This window comes from Corvus cornix, chromosome Z, assembly GCF_000738735.6.
Source record: "Corvus cornix cornix isolate S_Up_H32 chromosome Z, ASM73873v5, whole genome shotgun sequence".
NCBI lineage: Eukaryota > Metazoa > Chordata > Aves > Passeriformes > Corvidae > Corvus > Corvus cornix.
In genome coordinates this window covers 711,886-729,166 of record NC_046357.1, presented here as the reverse complement: position 1 = coordinate 729,166, position 17,281 = coordinate 711,886, and the positions used below count along the sequence as shown (strand labels likewise).

General features: G+C 51.1%; 1 protein-coding gene across 3 annotated transcripts; it reads left to right on the top strand.

Annotated features, from left to right (window-relative positions):
* Nucleotides 1–1,078: 1,078 nt before the first annotated feature.
* Nucleotides 1,079–17,281, top strand: SMAD4 (SMAD family member 4). 3 transcript variants are annotated; one of them, XM_039567301.1, is made up of 8 exons: nt 1,087–1,161; nt 8,785–8,987; nt 10,967–11,332; nt 12,216–12,390; nt 12,788–12,817; nt 14,373–14,588; nt 16,287–16,406; nt 16,538–17,281. In XM_039567301.1, the coding sequence occupies exons 3-8, from the start codon at nt 11,084–11,086 to the stop codon at nt 16,885–16,887; spliced, it is 1,140 nt and encodes a 379-aa protein (XP_039423235.1). In that variant the 5' UTR covers nt 1,087–1,161; nt 8,785–8,987; nt 10,967–11,083; the 3' UTR covers nt 16,888–17,281. The 3 variants fall into 3 exon arrangements, with proteins under 3 accessions (XP_039423236.1, XP_039423235.1, XP_039423237.1); XM_039567302.1 differs by lacking the exon at nt 8,785–8,987 and having other exon boundaries at nt 1,079–1,161; XM_039567303.1 differs by lacking the exon at nt 16,287–16,406.

Below are 17,281 nucleotides of genomic sequence, written 5' to 3'. Positions count from 1 at the left end.
GCAGTGCCCAAGGCCAGGCTGGACACTGGGGCTGGGAGCAGCCTGGGACAGTGGAAGGTGTCCCTGCCCAGGGCAGGGGGTGGGATGGGATGGGCTTTGAGGTCCCTCCCCACCCAAAGCATCCTACTGTTCTCTGATTAGAGAGTTTGCACTTGTGGGGCTCTGCATTTGTTGGGGTTGTGATCCCATGGCCACACATTTACGGAGTCGCCTTTGTGGCCCTGTGTGTCCCCCCGTGCTGGACTGGGCACCGCGAGCCCCTTGTCCTGCTCTGGAACCGCCATTCGGGATGGACCTGGAGCGGCTGGAGCGTGTCCAGGGCAGGGCAGGGAGCTGGGAAGGGGCTGGAGCCCCAGGAGCGGCTGAGGGAGCTGGGAAAGGGGCTGAGGCTGGAGCAAAGGAGGCTCAGGGGGGACCTTGTGGCTCTGCACAAGTCCCTGACAGGAGGGGGCAGCCGGGGGGGTCGGGCTCTGCTCGCAGGGAACAGGGCCAGGAGGAGAGGGAACGGCCTCAGGCTGGGCCAGGGGAGGCTCAGGTAGGTCACCAGCAGGAATTCCCCATGGAGAGGGTGGTCAGGCCTTGGCAGGGGCTGCCCAGGGAGGTGTTGGAGTCCCCATCCCTGGAGGTGTCCAAGGAGGCCCGGACGTGGCACTCAGCGCTCTGGGCTGGTGACACGGCGGGGATCGGGACAGGCTGCACTCCGAGGTCTCGCAGGACTTTTCCAGCGTCACCGATCCCGTGATCCATCTGTTGCAGTCGCACTTTCGCATCTGCGCCCGGCGCCGGCCGCTCCCCGCGCTCGCTGGAGCGCTGCCCGCCAACCATAAACACAACGCGCGGTCGCGCCCGCCCGCGCCCCTCTCGCAGCCGCGCAGGCGCCGCGTGACCCGGATGTGGCGCGTGCGCGGCGGCGGCGGCGGCCCGGACGTGTCGGCGGCGGCCGCGACAGCGACAACGACAACAAACGAGCGGCGAGCGGCGGCCACCCGCGGGCAGGAGGCGGCGGGGGCGGCCGGCAGCGGGCGGCCGCTGCCCCCGGCCCCTGCGAGCGCCGCCCCGCCCCGCCCCGCCGCGCCGAGGGAGGGGGGCGGAGGCCCGGGCCTTCCCCCGCCGCCGCCGCCCCTCACGGCGGCCTCGGGCCGCGCCCGGACGGCGGCCCAGGTAACATCCGCTCCCGGCTCCCACCCGCCCGCCGCGCTGGGATCCCCTCCCGGGCTCCTTCCCCCGCCCCTTCCCGGCCTCTTTCCCGGTCACTTCCACACCTTCCCGGGCTTCTTCCCCGGCCCCTTTCCGGACTCCTCCCCCCGTCCCTTCCCCTCCTTCCCGGGCTCCCTCCCCAATCCCCCTCTTCTATGCCCCCCGCCCCCGGTCTCATCCCCACCTCCCTCCCGTCCCCTTCCTCACCTCCTCTCTGTCCCCTTCCCACTTCGTCGCTTTTCCTCGGCGAGAAAAAAACAGGAACCCCCCTCTCCCACTACTAAACTTGTTAGTTTGATGTTTTGAACGCTGGGCAGCCGTCCTGTCCCCGGCCGCTTTTCCCCGCTGTCCCATGTCCCGCATGCTGGAAAAGCCCCCCCCGGTGGCTTTGTGGGGGCTCTTTAGTCCTCTGGAATCTGCCATCTCATTTGGAATACAGAGAACGGTGCTGCTAGCGGGTTTCCAGGCGTGGGGCTGCACAAAGGGGTGTTAATTACAGATTATTCCCTCTCTGCTGCGCTCCCTCCCGTGCCCGTCCCTGCGGGTGTGAGTTTGGGGGAGGTTGGTGACTCGTGCAGTTGAGCCTCAGAGGTTTCGCCAGGGCTGGGTGTTTGATTTACGGGGTAATCCAGCCGCGGGTTAGGTGTGTCATTAGAGCCCAAACTGAGGTGCTGCACACCGAGTGTTCTCAGACACCGAGGGAGGATCGTGGTCTTCCACCACCGCTTCCCAGCTTAATCTCGGTCTGGAGTGCCGTGCCGCTGCCGGCGGGCAGGAGCGAGTTCAGGGCTCCCCCGTGCCCTGTTAAGCTGTGGGGCTCCTGTGCTGTGGGTTCTGCCTTCAGCGGTGCGGGCAGCCCCCTGCGAGGACCCCGAGCAGCTGCACGGCCCTGTCAGCTGGACGTGCTCTCCTGCTCCAGCGACATCATAAAGCAGCAGCTCGTCCTTCTGGCTCTCCCCTCACCCTGTGACTGCGAGGAGTTCCTGCTCGCTTTGCATTCATCAGCCTCTCCGGATCTGCTTGTTGCATAAGCACGCATGTTTAATATTGATTCAGGAACTTTATTTCAAAGAGCTGAGGCCCAGGGAGAAGCACCGAGTGCCTGACACTGATTAGAATTCCGTTTTTGAGTAGATAGCTCTTTACATAATGCATTCAGGCTGGGCTGGCACAATGGGAATGTGAGCTTTGAGAGGAATCAACTGATTTGGTGAGAACAAAGGTGCTGTGAGCAGATCCTGGTGAGGAGCTGCCTGTTAAGGTCCTGCTGGGATTTTAGGGCTCTGTTTCTGTTGTCAACCTAGTGAAAAACTGTACTTTTGGTTGGGGCTGGAATTTTCCACGCTTGCTTTGCCCAGAGGTGATTTTTTTTTAAGCTCTAACGAGCGCAGAGAACATTATCCCCGCGCAGATCAGGATGAAGAGCAGATGTTATCTAACGCACCTATTGCTGGGGTACCGAGCTGACAGAGCGGTGAGAAATCACACTGCTCCTGCGCGGGCAAGGCTTCACTCTTCCTTTAGCTGCTTGCTGTAGCCACAAGCCCTTCCTCTGCGTGCGAGGGTTTGACAAATTGCTGCTTGACAGAAGCCTCCCGCGAGAGGATGGGGTCGTGCAGGATCCTCCGCGATCGGGTTTGCTCTGCCGTTCCAGACGAGGAATTCCACCGCCTTCTGCTCCTGGAGCGTGGTCTCTCCCAGGCTCCCGTCTCCCGCACGCCCCGGTGCTGGGATGAGGAGGGGGCGGCCTCTCGCTGCGTGGGACACGGGGTGAGGTGTCTGGGTCTGAGTGGCAGAGGAGTTCATGTGCTGCGGTGTGCAGGTCTTCCTTCTCTGACCATACAGAAGCCTGTATTGAAAAGAGGAGTTGTTTTCCAGCTGTGTGCTTTGTCAAAAAATAAACATTAGAATCAGGGAAGAAACCTGTAAAACTAAACTTCCTGGGGTTTAAAACACGTGTGCGTAGCCACACCATTAGAGCAGCGTTACCTTTTCCCTCGTGTCCTGCCCCCGTGCACCCAAAGGAAGGTGGGGTTTGGGTGTGGGTTCCTCGCACAGGAGTTAGAACCCCGTCACCGTGCGCAGCAGAAAGGGTTGCTCCCTTCGCAGCGTCGGTCTGTGGCACTCGGGAATTGCTTCTGGAGGGAGCTGGAGCACACAGGTGGGAGCTGAGAGGGGTAACCGTGCTCAGAGCTGCTCCTGGGCAGCCACACCACATCAGCCACAGAGGAGTGGCTGCTCCTCCTTCGCAAACGTGAATTCACGTTAACACAAAACTGCTGCCACTTAGAGTTTTCTTAAAGCTCTTCTCCGTTGCCTTTTATGCTGCCAGGTGTCTTAAATTTCGGTAGCTACTGCCAGTGAGATGAGGAGAATTGATACTGATGATTCAGATACACGCACGAAAATAGTGTTCTGGGGAATGTTAGCTCACACTGCACGGAGCAGTGGGAGTGCGGAGCCTTCCCAGCGCTCCTGCTCTTGCTCTTTAACGCTAATTGTTCTCATGTCTACAAACACTGTTGCTGTTCACCCGTCAGGCAAGGAGATAATAGTCTAATGTGCTGGAAAGTATCTGCAGTTTAATCACTTATTCATATCTTCATCAAATCACGGGCTGCATTTTGTTTTATTGGTTTATGGATTTTCCTTCATCGTGTTTATCATAAAACTTCTGTCCTTGCATTATTAAACAGCAGAACTCTGTAGTAATGTTTTGGTGGTTAAAAGCCATCAAACGTGTACGCTGCTTTTCTGACATCTTGGTGTTCGTCTAATTTTGGAGGCAGCAGCTGATGCAGGAGCCTTTCTTGTCCTTTATTGGTGTGAAATGTTCTAGCAAGATGTCAATTTGCACGCTATTCTAATTAGCCAGTTCGTTAGTGTCGCGTTACTGCCTGGTATCAAAATGCTGGAAATCTGTCTGGGGTGGCTGTTACTCATAACTCACGCTCCCACAGCATCAGTGGCAGCTTTAACCAAGCAATTCTTGTTTTTTCTTGGATACATTTTCTCAAAAACTGCCTTCATAGTTGCAGCTTGGCAATACAGTTTTGTTCTTTCAGGTGTGTTTTGCATTAATTCGTTTCCCTCTTCCCCTGGGTATCTGAGTGCCCAGAACTGCATCCTGTTCATCCTTCCCGTCGGCATCGTGTGGCACCACTTGGTCTGGCTGTGTTACTCTGTTACCATATCCACCACTTTATTCCCTTTTTTTGCTTGGAGGTTGTTTTTTTGGCGATCACAGTGGTAGCATTCCCTCGAGTCATGGCTCATCGTGAGGGATACTCCGCCCGCAGATTTGCTGCCTGCCTTAGGCCCTTTGCAGTGCGGTGCTGGTGGACGATGGCCAGGTCCCGTCAGGGTTTACAGCGTGGGCACGAGCGCAGCGTTGTACCCGGTGGGTGCCGCTGGGCGCGCGGGCTTGCCTTGCGTTCGTCATCCCTGCGTGTGGCACCAGCCCTTACACAGATTTATGGCAACTAGAAGTGCTCAAGTTGTGTGTTTACGTTGTGTCAGAGAGCATCTTCGCATAACTGCTGCTGGAAAGCCGCGTGGTTGGAAGTAGAGCAGCTCAGTTGGAAGGGACCCACGAGGACCGTGTGCTGATGATCATTTGAAGTGCTCTGAGGTGACACAGGGCTGTCTTCTGAGCAGCTTGGGCCAAAAGATGGCAATTTGCTCTCTGCCTTGCTGCTTAAAGGCTTCCTGAGCCCCAAGCATGCCACAGTAGCATGTGCAAAACCCTTTTTTCTTTGATTTTGACTTCACAGACTGATTGGATTTCCATCACAAGGGTGTACTGTGTGCGTGCAGTCACAAATCCGTCTTGGATTCCTCTCTCCAGTGTGTCAGTGTGTGCTGTGCATTCCCCTGTTGAGTTTGTCAGCCTTCCACACCAGCACCCTGGACCTGCAGCACCGTGTGTGTATCTGGAACCTCTCTTCTGAGCTGCCCTGCAGGACTGTTGCCCTTTCTCCATCACAAGCTTTCCAGAGGGCCACTGCAGCCCTGGCACCTGCAGGAACTATTTTTCCAGTTGTGCCAAGGCTGCACTATATATTTTAACTTTTTTTTTTTTTTCCCTTAAGCACAGCACTCAGCATCTTAGTTCCTACAGACAAAGAGTTAGTGATCCCTCCTGGTCACAGTCCTTCTCACATAATTTTCCATGTCAACAGCGAAGTCTCCCTCGAGTCTCAAGTGGTCTCATGTTTGGAAAATACCTAGTTTGCTGTAGGAAGTGAAGGAGTAACATCCATGTGCTAGCACAGTGACATGGAGGGGGTGTTGGCCTTCTGCCTGTACCTTAAAGTAATTATCCAGTGGCATTTGGACTGTCACATTTTTAGACTGAGTTTCTCGGTGAACCCGATCCCCGCGCAGCTGCGATTGAACAGGGCTGTGTGTGGTGTCAGTGCCGGGCCTGGATTAGCCCTCTTGCTGTGGGACTGCTGATTGCCTGGATCATATTCCTGTGGGTTATGTCCCTGACTTCCAGCTCCATCCATAACTGCCTGGTCTGGCTGTTGTTTTCTTGCTTGGGGTTGATGGTTCTCCCCAAATTGCGAAGTGTGGCTTTTGTGGGAGGCGAGGGGGAAGATAAACCACTTCTGCATGTGAAAAGTATTCATTTAAGGTTGCTTTCAACGTGCAGAGAAGGATGTGAGATTTTTTTAAGGATCTGGATTTGAAACTTCAGAACAAATCTCAACCAGATCGCAGTATTGAAAATGGGACTTGTTTGGACAAAGGGAGTTTTCAGCTAAGTTTTAAGATTTGCATGCCTGAATGACCAGAGCACTTTGACAGGGGTTTAGTAAGGTTTTGGGGAATTTTAGCAGCCCTTGCCCTTACGCCTCAGAGGAGCTTCTGCACAGCTGTGGTAACATCTTCATAAAAGCAAGGAAATGAAATCTGTGTGGGTTTTTTTTCTAACCATGAAAATCAGAAAAACTTTTATCTCTTTCTAAAACCCCTGTACCTTCTTCAGGCTATGTCTGTGTGTGTCTGCCTCTGTCTGTGTGTCTGCCTGTTGTTTTGTAGAGGAATGTTGAACTGAAAAGTACCTCAGCAACTCGTGGGCCTCAAGTGAGGCCGTCCAAGTGATCCTATCTCTTAAATGCTTAATTTGCTGCCTGAAGAGTTGCTGTGAATGTTTGGAAGCTGTGTTTTTCTTACCCGTGTTGTTTTGGCACGTAAAAGTGCTCGTTCTTAGGCTGTGGTGGCCTATAATACTGTCTTGCTGGTGCAGCTGGGGAGATGCGGGCACACAAGATGGAATACTGAATTTCTGTTCCATAAATGCGTTGTTTATCCCTTTATCTGCGTTTTGTACATTGCCTGGTGTTTTCCAGTTGATCAGGAACACCTTGCATCCCCAGAAGGGAATGCCCTCCTGGAGCTTGTGCGGAAGATGCTGAGTGTGAAACCTTGTCTCTGTTATCTGGTCACACCAGTAAGATAATCACTGTTTGGAGAGAGAGTGTCCCAGCTGATCCAAAAACACTGGGACAGTCTGGGTCAGTGTGGGGCTTGTTTTGCATTCCTGCCCCTAAGACAAGTATAAGTAGAGTGAGGGCAGTAGCCTGGCAGCTCAGTAGAGCTCCTTCTCCCACCTGGGTAAGTCAACACTGGATTTGATTTTGGTTCTGTACGGCAGCATGCTGGTAGAGAAGCTTGCCTTTTTATAATTTGTATTGTTCAGGTAACCATTTCTGGCAGGATTATCCACAGGCATTAAAACGAGGCGTGTGGCACCAGTGCTGTATTTTCAGTTTTAGACAGCTGCTTCGTGTTTTGCGTTTTATTGCCCGGGCTGAAGAGACACATCTCCCTGCAGCCGTGGGGGAGTGGAGTGTGTGCAGGAGTAATGGTGTTTGTTCCTGTCTGCATCTGTCTGGAAGGAGCAGTTTTAGTTAGCAGCCGGCTATGGGTTCTCTGAGATAGAAGTTTGCTGCAGATCGTCAAAGGCGATTTTAATTACCTGCCAATCTAAACTTCTTTTGTCTTTCAGATTTGTCTCCCCCTTGGAGGTTCTTGTTCTTGTTCTGATGCTTAGGTTACCTGGAACACCAGTTGTTGTCTGCTTGTTCTGTGATATATATACTCGTTAATTGTTTGTTAATGAAGTCAATTACTTTATGTAGCATGGAATCATAGACTTGTTAGGGTTGGAAAAGACCTTTGAAACCATTGAGTCTGAATATAACCAGGTGCTTCTCTGTAACTTTGCAACTTGTAAGTGTTTTACATTAGCTCGTCTCTGCTTTTTTAGTGTGTCCTGCTTGCATCCCACTGGAGCAGAAGGGAGAGAAACACCTTTTTGTTCTGCGATGGCTGAGGCTGGAGCCTGTGCTCTCTCCTGCTGCTGCTCTTCTCATGTTCCCTGTCTCCTCCTTCTGCCCCTTTCCCCCAGGGCGCTCTCTCACTCTTTCTGTGTCCTCGAAGTTCCTGCCTAGAAGGAGCTTCGATCTCTGCTGCCTGCGCTCGCCGCTGTGCTGTTCCGTGCCTCCAGGCTGGAGCCGCGGCGTGGGCTCGCTGTGCGCGGGGCTGGCTCTGAGGCTCCCGGCCCACACGGGGCAGGCGTTCAGCGCCCTCGGATGCGCTGCTGTGGTGCGGAGCACCCGGCCCGCTGTGCCCGGGCTGCCGCCTGCCCACCGTGCCGGGCTGCTGCCTGCCCACCGTGCCGGGCTGCTGCCTGCCCACCGTGCCGGGCTGCATCCTGCCCACCGTGCCGGGCTGCATCCTGCCCACCGTGCCCGGGCTGCTGCCTGCCCACCGTGCCGGGCTGCATCCTGCCCACCGTGCCGGGCTGCATCCTGCCCACCGTGCCGGGCTGCATCCTGCCCACCGTGCCCGGGCTGCCGCCTGCCCACCGTGCCGGGCTGCATCCTGCCCACCGTGCCGGGCTGCCGCCTGCCCACCGTGCCGGGCTGCATCCTGCCCACCGTGCCGGGCTGCATCCTGCCCACCGTGCCGGGCTGCTGCCTGCCCACCGTGCCCGGGCTGCCGCCTGCCCACCGTGCCCGGGCTGCATCCTGCCCACCGTGCCGGGCTGCATCCTGCCCACCGTGCCGGGCTGCATCCTGCCCACCGTGCCCGGGCTGCCGCCTGCCCACCGTGCCGGGCTGCATCCTGCCCACCGTGCCGGGCTGCCGCCTGCCCACCGTGCCGGGCTGCATCCTGCCCACCGTGCCGGGCTGCATCCTGCCCACCGTGCCGGGCTGCATCCTGCCCAGGCTGCCGCCTGCCCACCGTGCCCGGGCTGCTGCCTGCCTGGGCTGCCGCGTCAAAGTGCCCGGCCCGGGGAGTGCCGTGGGCCCGGGGAGTGCCGTGGGCCCGGGGAGTGCTGCTCGGTGCTGTTTGCACGCTGGGAGGGAACCTCATAAGAAGGTGCTAAGGCACCTCTCGAATGTGTGACTGAGTTAAAGATGGGCTCCTCGAGCTATTTCGCGAGAAACTAAATTTGCAGAGTGTGAAAACTTGGCTTGCCTGTAAAATACACTGATGGTTCTGGTGCTTCTGGAGAAATGTGCCGCAGTGTTTCTCGGTACTGATGCCCACTGCCCTCACCCCTCTTTGCAGGGCTCCGGGACTGACAGCATTCCTGTCGAGGGGACTCCTGAATTGCCGTGCGGTCACGCAGCAGCAGCAGCGTGCAGCAGCACCCAAAACCCTGAACAAGTGGCCCGGCTTTCAGAAGTGCTGAGCAGTCAGAAGCTCCTGTTGAGCACAGTGGCAGCTGAGGGGTGACTCAACATTTCTGAGGATCGTTCCACTTAAATAAGGTTTTATTTGCTTGATCTGAATCTTCTGAAAGTCAGCAAACAAAATTCTCATTCATGGTTTTAGGGTTGTAGGAGATAAAGCTGCGTGTCTAATTTAAATAATCTCTTTATTTAAAGCTCTTTTAGCTAATAGCTTTATCAGGGCATTTATTGTGATTACTTATGCATATCTATCTGGGATGCTGTTTTGTATTTAAGGAAAATGATGTTCTATTCTGTTTTAGCTGGCAGGCTTTTACAGATTAGTGTGAGTTGCCATAGAGAATGACTGGCAGGTTAAGCTTGACTTTTGAAAGGGGCTTATAGAATTGAAGCACAAAAAACCCCAGTATTGAGGGAGAAATTTTAATAGCTAGGTAAAATCTGTGATCCCACTCAAATGTAGAGGTAATTGTTTTCCTTTGGGAGGAATTAGGTGCAGAAGCATCCTTACAAAAGAAGAAAAGGCTCAAAAATGGGAGGGAGGGGGAGGGATTTGCAGCATGTATTTTTTCAAGTATACCAAAGCGTGAGGTATTCAAGTTAAAATTGTAGAAAATATCAAATAAGGAAGAGTTTGTTTTGTTTTAAATTTGTGCTGGATTTGCCTAGCAGCATTCATTTTACAGGGAGGGAAGCCGTGCGTTCACACTGTGTGATGCCATAACTTTCTAAATTAACATCCCGCTCTTATTTTTGTGCGACACATTTGTTTCCAATAAATAGCTGCTACTTCAGTGCCTCTAATAACATGGAAAATTCCAGTGCCGTAACAGGTCCTCCACTGGATGTATTCCTCCTCAGATAATGTGACAGGCTTTTTTTTCCCTGAACTTTTGAAATCAGATATATTTCATTTACGTGGTTGAGAATGACGTGGTAGTTTTCAGAAAGGCTTGTATTTTAAGCTTACTCAGAAAACGTAGTAAAATCACCTCTGTGTATTTGTTGCCAGTGTTTTAAGGCAGTCAGACCCTGCAGAAATGTCTCCGTTGGTGATTACATGAAGCCAGAGCTGCCAGAGGAACCAGAGCAGCTTTTTGGCAACACTTTCTCTGTGACTGCACAAACCTGCTGCTCTATGTTCCTGGGCAAAACGAGTTAAAGCATAGTGATGAGCTCATGGAGAGGCGGGAGGGTCGGGCCAGCTCTCCTGATCTGTGGCTGAGAGAAGCTCCAGGAGGACGAGGCCGGCTGGCTGGAACGGGCCGTGGCCAGGAACCGCTGCGGGCCCCTCGAGAGCAGAGCCTGAGGCCAGGGCTGCAGGGGCTCTCCTGATATCACTTCGGTGTCATTGACACAGCTCTGCTTGAGACAGGCTGGGAGGGCTTCTCCTGAGTGGCTGGGGTTGGTTTGTCTTGATGCAGAAAAAGCTGGATGCAAACAGGGACAAATGCTGGGGTTTTCATATCTAAAGATAGACACGGTTCTGATTTACATAAATGTGTATTGAGAGAATGGGCAGGTACAACTTGTGCCTTCCTGGTTAGCAGAGAGAAATAGGGTTAGTCTGAGGTCAGAGCACAGCTGAACTTTGAGGAGTGTTGTTGAATAAAGATGGTACATGATTCTGGTGTGCACTCATGCTTCCTCACTACTCAGGTTTTGTTTAAATCAGTGCCCCTTGATTCCCAGTCAGTATTTTCACTTGGTTTCATCCTGCTGGTATAAAACATAGGAAATCACTGTCACTGTTCTCCTTTTCCATGTAAGAATCCCTGCCTTTCTATATGCACATACTACGTGTACATGCATATAAACTGTAACCTTTATTTAAATATTGTTACTAGGGGGAGAATAAATCTTACATCTAAAACTGTGCAAGCAGCCTCTTAGGCATGTTTTAGCTATCATGGGACAAGCAATGCAGTTTTTTCATGTGCTTTTAATATCCTGCACTTAGCTTGAAAATAAAAGAAGAAAAAAGCCACAGACTTCCTTAGAAACACGATCTGCGATTTGTTAAAAACAATTCTAATGTAGATATTTTTTCCTCCTAGGTTTTACCAAGAGACAGTACATCTAACACTTAACTTGGATCATCTCTTGTTCATCAGCTTGAAAATCATAACAGCCCCCAAAACTGACATTTGATCTGAAAGAAAAAGCTGTGACAAATGGACAATATGTCTATTACTAACACGCCAACAAGTAATGATGCTTGTCTGAGCATTGTTCACAGCTTGATGTGCCATCGACAAGGTGGAGAGAGTGAAACTTTTGCAAAACGCGCAATTGAAAGTTTAGTTAAAAAGCTAAAGGAGAAAAAAGATGAATTGGATTCTTTGATTACGGCTATAACCACAAATGGAGCTCATCCTAGCAAGTGTGTTACAATACAGAGAACGCTGGATGGGAGGCTTCAGGTTAGTACCAGTGCAAATCACAGTTTTGCTCCTAGTGCAGCTGCAGCAGAAGGGAGGGACACAGGCTGCTAGGGTGGTGAGGAAGGGTCGCTGTGCTCTCGCAGCCCCTGCCCCTGGCTGTCGGTGTGTTTGGGGGCTGGAGCTCCGGGCTGCTGCAGGAGTTGCTGTTCTTTGCAAAAGGAGCAGGAGGCGAAGGCTCGGCCGTTCCAAGCGAGTGTGTGTGTGGCAGTGAAAAGCAGGCTCCGGCTGCTCGTGCCGTGATTCCCTACAAGCTTCTGTTAGCTCTGTGTTGGTCAGCAGTGCGGGGAGGACCTGTGATCCCTTGCTGAGGCATTCCAAGGAGTCTGCACTGGGGACGTGCACTAGCCGTACACCGTCAGAGCTCAGTACCTGGCTTGGGCTGTGATCTCCTTGTTCCAGGCAGATGGCATGTTTGCTGGATAGCTCTCTGTCTACCCTAGAAGCAGGTTTTTTACATTTTTTTTCCCGGTATAATGGATTGGCATTCTTCTGCTTGTCAATTCCCTACAGCGTAGCTTAGCGCCTCGTTCCTCTTCTTCTGGGGCAAAGCTCCTGCACATCCATGGTGGGGAGGGTGACCATACTTAGGACCCTGAGCACAAGTTCTGCTTCTGCCATTTTGTGTCCGGTATTTTTTACTTAAGAATCACGGTGTTGACTTAACTGTGGCAAAACCCTAACAGAAACTTCTCTCTGTTGGGCACAGAACTTGGGTAAACTATACACCACCTTTTTTTTTACATACATTTTGATGCTGGAGAGAGGGTGTGGTGGTGTTTGCCCCCTTCCTTTTTTGCTTCTCACTGTGTGAAATGCAGTGCCTTGCTACTTTCCCAATCAACTTTTGTGTCTGACTTTTTAGGTGGCCGGTCGCAAGGGATTCCCTCATGTGATTTACGCCCGTCTGTGGAGATGGCCTGATCTTCATAAAAATGAACTCAAGCATGTTAAATATTGTCAGTATGCTTTTGACTTAAAATGTGACAGTGTCTGTGTAAATCCTTACCATTATGAGCGTGTAGTATCACCTGGCATCGGTAAGTAGACTCTTGAATTAAAATGGAATGGTGGGAATGGAATGTGAAACGTTTCTGAGTGTAGAAAGTACAGGCCTGAATTAGAAACATTAACTTTTAGTGGTCTCGTTGTAAATTAGGCTGCAAATGCTCTTATCTGTCTTCTTAGTGGAATTATTCTTTTATACCTTTATTCCAGATGTGAAAGGAAAGTTTGTGGCTTTCGTTTGGGCCTTCCTGTTGGCTTTGTACACAGTTCCTGCAGTTGTTGTGCAGTGAGCCTTGTGTTGTGATGCAAGGGGTCTAATAAGCAGAGAATGCAGTGCTGATTTTTAAAGGCTTATAAATGTTTAAACATGTTTTAAGATCTCTGAATATATCCCTCTGCACCCCCCTTTTCTCCTTCTTCTCTTTAAAGATCTCTCAGGACTGACACTACAGAGTTCTGGTGAGTAGTTCTGTTTGCTGCTGCATTTCTGCGGGCTCGAGCTGCGTCAAACCCTTCAGTGCAGGCACAGGTTATTCCTCTGCCTCTCTGGGAGGGCGTGTAAAGAGCAGAGGGAGATGCATTTGCGTCTCTGGCTTCGAAAAACCAGCCAAGTACCATATCAGAGGCAGTGGATAAATTCCTGAAGCACAGGCTTCAGCCAAGCTTGTCGCTACATCCTGTTTTCATTGCTTCTTGCTACGTACGAAACCCAACAGAAAAGAAAACCAAAAAACCTCACGGTTCAGTGCTGCTAATTGATAAAAGAGACACCCAAAACTGTGTGCACCTGTATGGTATGCTAATTAATTGAACTGGGAACACTAAATGTGGTTGAATAAGTAGGAGAAGAAGAAAATAGTAAAAATTCTGTAATTAATACGCAGTTGGATGAAGGAGCCTGATATTCTTGCTTTCCCTGAAACTTGAGAGAGATTGGACATGAAATCTCTCATGAACATTATTTCAGGAATCTGAGATTGTACAGCTGGTAACCGCTTTATTTCAAAGCTTAATTTATTGTCCTTCCAGAGGAAATTCACAGAGAAAGAAGTTTGTGTAATCCAGTGATTTTAGCACATTATTAGAAGTATCCAAGCAAAAATGAACTAAACCCACCCCCCCAAACATTGCAACAAACGTAACTTCACAAGCTTTAACCTGTGTGCTCATCTCTGCTCATTGGCATTGTTACCTGTGTCTTCTGGAAAGTGGTCCTTCTGTACAGAATCAAAGCTGATTTTTCATTCTTTAATGAAATTATGTCGTAGTTTGATGCCAGCAGTCCAATACGTCGCAAACATTTCCTTGTCCTGCTCCTGGCCTTGCAGCAGGAAACAAATTTTAACATATTTCAGGCTGCTTTAAAAACGAGCACGGGAGATAATGTAATGCAGGAGTTTTACTTGAACATGCCTAATGGCATACATAGAAATAAATTGTTGTAGTGGCAGCGGTAATTCCCCAGCACTGTGCGTGGAATAGTCTGAATTACTGGCTATGCTGCTGAACATAGAGTAGTTTTCTGTGGGAATGTGGATTTGATGTTCCTAGTCAGTTTGAATGGGAGCTGCTTAAAATTACTCCAGGGATGCATGAAGTTTATGTGCCGTGCTCACAAATCTGTGTTTTTCATGGGAGCTCTGCATGTGTTCTGCTTGTAGAAACTGGTTGGTTAGCTGCTGCCTTCGCATACATTCAGCTGCTTGAACAAAACGTGGTTTTCCCTTGTATTAGCCATGTCCAATCACCCAGTGATGGACCGGGGAGCAAAACGCTGTTGCAGCCTGCTGCTGTGGGGCTCAACTGCTCATTCAATAGCATCAAGCGCAATAAGCAGCTCGCTTTTCCGCCCAGTTACGCCTCCAAGTTTCCTGCTGCTGACCCGCGCCGTTTGTTTGTAGCTTGGAGGAGCGCTTCAGCAGCGTTTGTGTAGTTTCAATCCTGCCCCCAGCACGCTGATGGCAGCGCTTGCTGTGTGTAACCCGTCCCTGTGTAACCCGTGGTGTCCCCGCAGCTCCCTCCAGCATGCTGGTGAAGGACGAGTACGTCCACGACTACGAGGGGCAGCCGTCGCTGTCGTCGGCCGAGGGCCACTCGGTGCAGACCATCCAGCACCCGCCCAGCAACCGGGCCTCCACGGAGCCCTACAGCACCCCGGCCATGCTGGCCCCCACCGAGGCCAGCACCACCAGCACCACCAACTTCCCCAACATTCCCGTGGCTTCCACAAGTAAGATCATCGGGGCTGCTCGACGGGGACGTAGCCGCTGCTCTCTGCCAGGGCGGGTCTGGCGCTGGAGCTGTGCTGCACTGCACTGATAGGAGCGTGGTGGTGATGAGCCAGGCGGCCTCCTGAGCGTTAACTTAAGGTGTTAATTGGGAGCATCACTGCAGCGCTGTGTCCTGGTGACCGTTTTTGTCGCTGAGACCGGCGCTGCGCGAGTGTTAGAGCACGGTTCTGTCCGTGCCAAAGACTCGGTGTCACAGTGTTAGAGCAACTGACTGCTAACACAACATGACGGTTATTGTTTGGTAATCGCTGTTGAAATGGAAGAATTTTATTTTTGTATTGCAGCAGCAAGCAGGACAACAAATGTATATACTGTAAGGTGGCGGTACCAAGAGATTTTCAGGCAATTCTTTATGCTTCCAGTTTTAACTGCACTATTTTTATAACGGTTCGCTGTGCTACCAGAATGACAGCCCTAGTTAATATTTTCCTAAGTCTGTTGGAGTGCTGCCTGGAAGTTTTTGTTACTTTTCTGTGTGTCTGGTACAAGTGTAAGAGTTTGGTGTCCCGGCACCAGAGCCACCCTTTCGTCCAGCAGGGTAGCAAAGCACTGAGAGCGTCCTGCAGCCCACGTGCAGGGAAACCACGGTGTTTGGAGGGGTTGCACATAAAAGATGGGTGAATATCGTTGGTTTTCATTAATGCATTTGAATTATGGCCGCACGGTGTTTTGATAATGTTCGTTAATTTCAGCTGACAGCTTTTTGGCTAAAACTAGTGATAGTGTGGCCAAGCTGGAACACAATGTCTTTCTGTCTCCAGCAGAGATAGAAAGGGTATAGGTAGTTAATTGTACTGCCTTTGCACCAGAGTTCATAGTCAGTAACCTTTTCTCACCGGTGCTATAGTTGTTGGAGGCAAGTGGAGATGAAAAAAAAGCTCATTTTTATGTTTATGGATGTTCTCAATGTGTTAAATTCTGCTAGCCACACCAGTTTGAGAGTGCAAGTGTAATTGTGAAACTGTTGATCAGTTTAGTGTTAATGGCTGAGCTGAAGCCTTTCGAAGTCAAATTCTGTTAACCTGTTCTGAAACATCTGTCGTTTTAATCTTAGATAATTCTTGAAGTATTTGTTTGGGAGAAAAACAAAACAAAACAGGGGCTTCCTGAGTCCAGTGTTGTGTGCAGCTCTATTGAAGCAGTGTTTATAAAAATAAAATACTGTTCAGAATGTTTTGGAGGAATGTAAATTTAAGTGAGTGTCCTCCTTAGGAACAGTAGTTACAACACGGTGAAAGCAAGCAGTTCACTGGACCTGCTGTTGGCCTGTTTGGATTCACACCAAACCTATTCCAGCCATGTTACCCAGTAGAAGTTGTGACATCTCTTCTTCTTGCCTTTCAAGCTGAAAAAGGAGATGTGACCAGAACAAAAATGTGGTTGATAAAGAGAGTTCTCTGCATACTCTAGTTCCTGAAGTGTTAAGGGTGTCAGAGTCAAAATTACCTGATGCAGAGCATTTTGCCTCAAGTTTCCTACGACACTCTGGCGGGTGGAAAAAAGTACTGAAACCAAACTTGTGGGAACTGTGTATTGCAGTGCCCTTAGTGGGGTGTATTTTCCTACCCAGTAGTGCTGAGCTCTTCTTAATCAAAATTTTGGAACGTTCATGAATAGGTAGTGTGTTCTTTTACCAGGTCAACCTACCAGTATATTGACAGGTAGCCATAGTGATGGACTCTTACAGATTGCGTCAGGGCCTCAGCCAGGAACTCAGCAGAATGGGTTCACAGCTCAGCCAGCCACTTACCACCACAGTGAGTATTTACACCTGTGCGCTCTTCCTAGCCTCCTCAATCCAGTTTCCAAATGTTCAGGAGCAATAGAGGACTAGAAGGGAGATTGCGGGAGAGCTGCATAGGAACCGGTGTCCCGTTTGTCTTTGCAGACAGTACCACCACCTGGACCGGGAGCCGGACGGCCGCCTACACGCCCACCATCCCGCACCACCAGAACGGCCACCTGCAGCACCACCCGCCCATGCACCCCGGGCACTACTGTAAGCAGGCTCCGCAGCGTCCTTCCCGGCGAGGGGCTCGGCTGCGCTCGCTCTCACCCCCACGCACGTCCCCGCTGCTGCCTGTGGAGCACCGGGGGCTGCTCTGCTCTGGCAGCTCAGTGGGGGCTCTCCTCTGCTGGAGCAGCAGCCGTCAGAGGCTCGGGCAGCTGCAGGGACGTGTGGTGCCCGTCCAGCCACACCTGGCAAAACAGCGTCTGCTTGCTGAGCCTCTCCTCTGAGGCTTGGCAGCCTTGTACTAAGCATTTCCCGTGCTAAAGGAAGCTGATTCACAATCTGGTGTTTGGGTGCTCTTTTCTTTCGAAAGTTGGAAATTCTTGCCCGTTTTTACTTTTTCAAGGCTTTGAAGTCATGCTAAGCTTTGGAAGATGTGTGTCCGTGCACACTTGACAGTTTAAAAGAACTTGGTGAAACCTTGTGCAGTAAATTGTTGTCAATTCATGAGTGCATTAGTACACAAACTTGAAAATCTTTTTCAGCTGTGAAATAGGACAACAATCTATTATTTTATTGTACAGGAGATGGGATGGGGAAAAAAAAGTGGGCAAGCTTCTGTTGTAGGGATGTAGCACAGTAAATGCATTATAAGAGTGTAGTGGAAAAAACAGCACCCAC

Excerpts from the sequence above, each read along its gene's own strand:
- SMAD4 (XM_039567302.1), top strand. The coding sequence starts at position 11,084 with ATGGACAATATGTCTATTACTAACACGCCAACAAGTAATGATGCTTGT. Across the intron at positions 11,333-12,215 it reads CGCTGGATGGGAGGCTTCAG|GTGGCCGGTCGCAAGGGATT; the intron begins GTTAGTACCAGT and ends CTGACTTTTTAG. Across the intron at positions 12,391-12,787 it reads TGTAGTATCACCTGGCATCG|ATCTCTCAGGACTGACACTA; the intron begins GTAAGTAGACTC and ends TTCTCTTTAAAG.